The sequence below is a fragment of the Schistocerca serialis genome, chromosome 1, assembly GCF_023864345.2.
Source record: "Schistocerca serialis cubense isolate TAMUIC-IGC-003099 chromosome 1, iqSchSeri2.2, whole genome shotgun sequence".
Lineage (NCBI taxonomy): Eukaryota > Metazoa > Arthropoda > Insecta > Orthoptera > Acrididae > Schistocerca > Schistocerca serialis.
In genome coordinates, this window is record NC_064638.1 from 1,031,553,012 (window position 1) to 1,031,559,011 (window position 6,000).

A 6,000-nucleotide genomic window follows, 5' to 3' on the forward strand; every position below is an offset into this window, starting at 1 on the left:
CTATCTCTGCCGTGTTAACGCTTGAATTCAACATCTAAGTCACGTGACTCGGGTTTCTATCATTCATTACGGGCTATATGAAGTGGAGATGACAGTTACAGTTTCTCTCATTTATAGCTGAAATGAAGTATTGAATTTGACAATTCAACAAACTGTAGTACTACTCTTACACATGTAGTAGATTCTTCGAATTCCTGATAATAAAGCAGTGGTTATCGTTTTTACCTGTGGTCAAGTTGAAACGTATTGACAGTTCTTCTAACGAGCGATAGAATGACTGTTCTTTAGTGAAGACATTCCATTTTTTTTGGCACTGTGCATTCTTGTAGTTCGGCGCGTCCACAGAAGTGGAAGACAAAATAACAATTTCGAACGTGCTTAGTTTTCTAACGATTCCACAAGAATATGTGTGAAATGCTTTAGTAAGCTTTGGTAACAAAGGAAATCCGTTTATGTGCATAATGTCAGATATTTACACAAAATAAGCACGTATGTTTTCTGTCGTTTGCTTAATCCATTGCATATACCAAAATGACATCAATATGGAATTACAAAACGTTGATTATACTGGGGTAGTGAGCTAGGTATGTCGTCTCAAAATCTTATTCATTCAAGAAGCTTTACACCCAAGGACTAACATCCATACTAACTTTCAAATTATGGAAATACCTCTGCAAGTATTGTAAAGTAATTCACTTACACAGCTGAGATTTTCGTCACTTTACCCAATCTGTAGGATACAATACAACTCTCTGTGCCTACGGGAAGGTCTTCACTTCTGCATCTAGTAAAAAGCACAGGATTTGGCCTGTAACAAAAATTTCATAAATTGTGCACAATAAATGCGTACTGACATGCTCGGCTTCACGCCCCGAGTCACGTGACTTAGATGTTGGTTTCAGTAAAATGACGTCATTCTCTGTCTATGTTATGTCTGGCTTATGCTACCTACCTAAAAGACGTCACCAGCTGTTGCTGCAAGATGTCGCGTGATCTATGTTCCTCTCTTGTCATTGTCGATCGTCGTTATCTGCTGCAAATGCCGCTCTTTGCGCTAATTTCGTTGAAAATTGTTACATCCAAAATCTTGTTCCTGAACGTCATCAGATTAGAACGAGAGTTTTAACTAACCTAAGGGATAACCCTCAGTAGAATTTCATGAGATATCGTCGTTATCTGCTGCAAATGCCGCTCTTTGCGCTAATTTCGTTGAAAATTGTTACATCCAAAATCTTGTTCCTGAACGTCATCAGATTAGAACGAGAGTTTTAACTAACCTAAGGGATAACCCTCAGTAGAATTTCATGAGATATCGTCGTTATCTGCTGCAAATGCCGCTCTTTGCGCTAATTTCGTTGAAAATTGTTACATCCAAAATCTTGTTCCTGAACGTCATCAGATTAGAACGAGAGTTTTAACTAACCTAAGGGATAACCCTCAGTAGAATTTCATGAGATATCGTCGTTATCTGCTGCAAATGCCGCTCTTTGCGCTAATTTCGTTGAAAATTGTTACATCCAAAATCTTGTTCCTGAACGTCATCAGATTAGAACGAGAGTTTTAACTAACCTAAGGGATAACCCTCGGTAGAATTTCATGAGATATTGCACGAAAAACTCAATATTGTCGTAACAAAGAGTGCAAACCAACTTGGATTTGTTTGTTTGAAGTTGTGCACAGTTACTTAGAAATTCACTTCACCCAAAGTCCGTGCTATGACCTTACTATTGTCAATGGTTCTAATTAAGTTGTCAGTCCGAATGTTCACGTAATATTATATTCAACTACATACAGTTTGCTCAATATTCACAGTCTGTTGACACGTCAGTCCTTTTTCTAGGAAGTTTATTAATGGTTAACTGCAATCGTTTCCTCGTACTCCTTCCACCCGTAGTGTTCAGCAACTATTAAACTGCTCGAACTTAATGCAGATGCTATTCGCCATTAATGTTTCCAAAATTTCTTCAGCTTTACTCTTCACGCTCGTAAAACCTCACCCAGTAAATACTTCTGTCCTCGCTTCATTTTCCAGTTTTACACACGCGATGGGTCTACGTAAAGTTCACCGAGCTGTATTATTATAGCACGACGCTACCACATAGTCCATAGCATTTCTCGTGTCCACACCGATGAATATCTAAAACTAACTAGCTTTATGTCCTAGTTAAGCTACTTCCTTTGGCACTCAACTCTTCCAGTCACAGTTCGAACATTACTCAGAAATATTTTTTTTTTAACGAAGTACATTGGCCGTCCGTACACTAGCGTACTTCCGTTACTCATTGTCGACTTTCAACTGTCTTCGTCCTCCGCCCCCTCGCTTAGAATCTCAGATAGCATTTTCCTGACCGGGCACAGCACATGTAAAATTTATAATAAATTTTTACGTAGTACAAATTTTACATTTTAGAAAATACAGCCATAAACAATTCATACTAGCATGAAAATAAATAAGTCAACAAATGCACACAAATAATTTACATTAAAACAAAAGAAATAGAGGACAGAAAATAACATTCACACAGAAAATATAGGTACATAGCAAAAAAGTACCCGTTTTAATCTCGGCATCTGCTTTGAACAGTCGCAGGGTAACCACCGGTGGGATGGGATTTGCAATTCTCTCTTTCCAAATCAGAATCAAGCGTATTAAACACTGCGCCATTTCACCTGGTAACAATCATAAAGGACACATTGCAAAAGACTGTTCCGAGGAACGTGGATAACTACATGGTTGATAAATAAATTCAAGAGGGAAAGTCCAGAACATGCATTGGTGTAGCAACTGAATATGTCAAATCTATTATGTTTAAAAGTATCTCTCATCAACAGACTACACAACCTACATAGTTAGCCTTGTTACTCAGTTACGTATGTTCACACGTAGTTTCCTCTCATCACTGTTATCGACGCGCCAGTCACCGATGTGGCGTCAAATAGGATGAGTTGCACTAGCCTGCCGAACTACCCTAAATGGGGCCTCCCGGCCAATAACGCCATATGTTCATATCATTTAAGCAGCAGCCATTTTTAACGTTTCTTTTTTACAAATAGCAGGTGTTTCTAAATTATCCTTACGAAGTTAAATGACGTTTCAAAGCTGTTGGATATTTGAAAACTCTATTGGATACGGACAGCCAAGGAAAATTAGGCTGGTTTTCCAAGAAACCATTGCGGAATCTTTATAAGAGGGTAGTGGATGATTGTAATTTCAATAAAAAAAATAATTCGGAAGAGGCGTCGCAATTATAAAATCTCGCACTCATAAAAGTTTTTATTCACTACGTTTGTGCTCAGTATTGAGATAAGCAACAGTATTTATTACTGGATATCAATCTCATTCCGACCCAAGGTCCAAATTCTACTTAGAAATTTATAAGGCGTTTAGAAAGCATTGCTACAATAGAAGTCTGTGTGTTGAGAAGAACTTTTTCCGTGTCACAGAAACAAATATGTAAATCAATGTATGTCAATACCTCCTTGTGCTCGCCAAAAGGGAAATGATAACCAGCTGTGAGATTTGTAGCTGCTGCATTTAACACCACCAACTAATGTGGTTCCAGTTCCCAGGTCCAAGGTTGACACTAAACGTACAGAATTCGTATGTCATTTGATACACTTGCTGTAACACGCTCCAAGGATGGTCCGCTTCCCGTGCCACTAGAACGGAAGCAGCGTTGTTACTACGTTGATTAGCTAGTTGCAAATTCTGTAACAATTAAAGAGGTGGTGAATTATTATTGCTCTTCCATCCGGAAAATGCAGAAGAATGGCATACAACTCTTTTGATGTAATTAAATCTTTGAATATGATTTGCCTGTTAAGTTAACCCTCGCAACACCAAGGGGGAGGTGGCACTTTATGCCCACCTTTTCAAAGTATAGTACTCAAGTCAGGTATTTTATATTTCAAGGTTCTGAAAAACAATCTATCAGATTACATAAATGTTTTAAATTTTTCGGTTGTTTGTTGTTGTTGTGGTCTTCAGTCCAGAGACAGGTTTGATGCAACTCTCCATGCTACTCTATCCTGTGCAAGCTCCTTCATCTCCAAGTACCTACTGCAACCTACATCCTTCTGAATCTGTTTATGTATTCATCTCTTGGTCTTCCTCTACGATTTTTACCCTCCACGCTGCCCTTCAATACTAAATTGGTCATCCCTTGATGCCTCAGAATATGTACTACCAAGCGATCCCTCCTTCTAGTCAAGTTGTGCCACAAATTTCTCTTCTCCCCAATTTTGTTCAGTACCTCCTCATTAGTTATGTGATCCATCTACCCATCTAATCTTCAGCATTCTTCTGTAGCACCACATTTCAAAAGTTTCTATTCTCCTCTTGTCTAAACCATTCATTGTCCACGTTTCACTTCCGTACATGGCTACACTCCATACAAATACTTTCAGAAACGACTTCCTGACACTTAAATCTGTACTCGATGATAACAAATTTCTCTTCTTCAGAAACGCTTTCCTTGCCGTTGCCGGTCTACATTTTATATCCATCTACTTTGACCATCATCAGTTATCTTGCTCCCCAAATAGTAAAATTCATTTACTACTTTAAGCGTCTCATTTCCTAATCTAATTCCCTCAGCATTAATTCGACTACATTCCATTATCCACGTTTTGCTTTTGTTAACTAATCCAAAAATTTAATTCCTAGTAGGAGATGTGACTTATCACAATGCATGTCGTACATGTCATATTGAACACTTTCACTTTTATGGCCCTGCTTACACATCAGTATTTGTTTAAAATGTATGTTATGAGTAAAAATCAACAATAATTAACGAAGTTTGTATGTTTAAAATTTTATTGATAGTTCACGTTATTGGCAGGTTGCTAAAACATATTTTTTGGACCACACTAACACATCAGCAGCTCTTGAAATCGTATGTTGTCAGATTAACAACATATAACAAATTCTGCTTTTTTAAAGATGGTGGGCATAAAGTACCCCCCTTCCCACCCCCATCCCCTAATTGGTAATACATGTTATGAAAAATGTAATGGTACTGCTAGATTAATATCTAGCCGACGCCTTCAGTAGATAGACTAGATGTTTATTAAATAAGTGTGTGTTAATTTGATCCCCTGTCTTTCAAGTATCCTCGGAATATATTTCGTCGAAACAACCTCGAAACCTTTCTTCCTAACAGGCAATAACTGATACTTCACATATATGCCAAGTGAAAATAACCTGAAATTTCAACATGATGAAATTGTTAGAAAATGTTCGAGTAAACATTTATTAAAGTAATAAATAAGCACACCTTACAACAGTGTACGATCAATTGCAGAAAGAATCTTAAATTATTCTCTTGTTACTTAGTTTTACGACATCAAAAGCCAAATTTCTACCTTGTATAGGATCCGCAGATGACCCGGAAGAGTCATCTGTTGAAAGATACAAAAGAACGGGGAGCGGTGAAGACGGCTCTGACGCTAGCGCACAGAGCCTGTTTGCGTCAGTGTTGGTCTCTTATCGCGGGCGTGGCCTACGTCACTCGTAACCAGTGGACCTCATCGAAAGCTGATAGCATTTTTTTGCGATTAGAAGATGCAACTGCACGAGACTCAGTGGACTTTCGTTCTTCTGTTGCAGACTTCGTGATGCTGAAGCCCGGCGAATGCTGACGCAGATGAAGACACGGACCATCATCGTTATTTATTACGCTAATTGCCAGCATGACAATAAGATATATTTATCCCATATTTCATGCAAATACTATCATTATATTTTCTATTATTAACATTTGTATTTAATAAATAAGTATTTTTTAACTTTCCTGGATTATTCACCCTTTCTTGTCGGTTTGTTATTAGCATTTATATACGAAAAGCACCTTTTGTGTTTCAACCTAAATAGCTTGTTTATATACGAAAAGTACCTTCTGTGTTTCAACCTAAATAGCTTGGTACAAACTAATCGACATGACTAACATATTCATCACTGGGTCAAGTACACTGCCCATTGAATTTACGAACAAATAATGT

At 37.8% G+C, this 6,000-nt stretch overlaps 1 protein-coding gene across 1 annotated transcript in view; it reads left to right on the forward strand.

The window, feature by feature from the left end:
• The window catches only part of LOC126414051 (agrin-like), an 88,185-nt gene extending 82,398 nt beyond the window's left edge, over window positions 1-5,787 (forward strand). The window contains exon 3 of the mRNA XM_050083314.1: window positions 5,609-5,787. Coding sequence (XP_049939271.1) covers window positions 5,609-5,640 — 32 coding nt within the window. The 3' untranslated portion in view covers window positions 5,641-5,787. The remainder of the gene's footprint in view (window positions 1-5,608) is intronic.
• The last annotated feature ends 213 nt before the right edge of the window (window positions 5,788-6,000 follow it).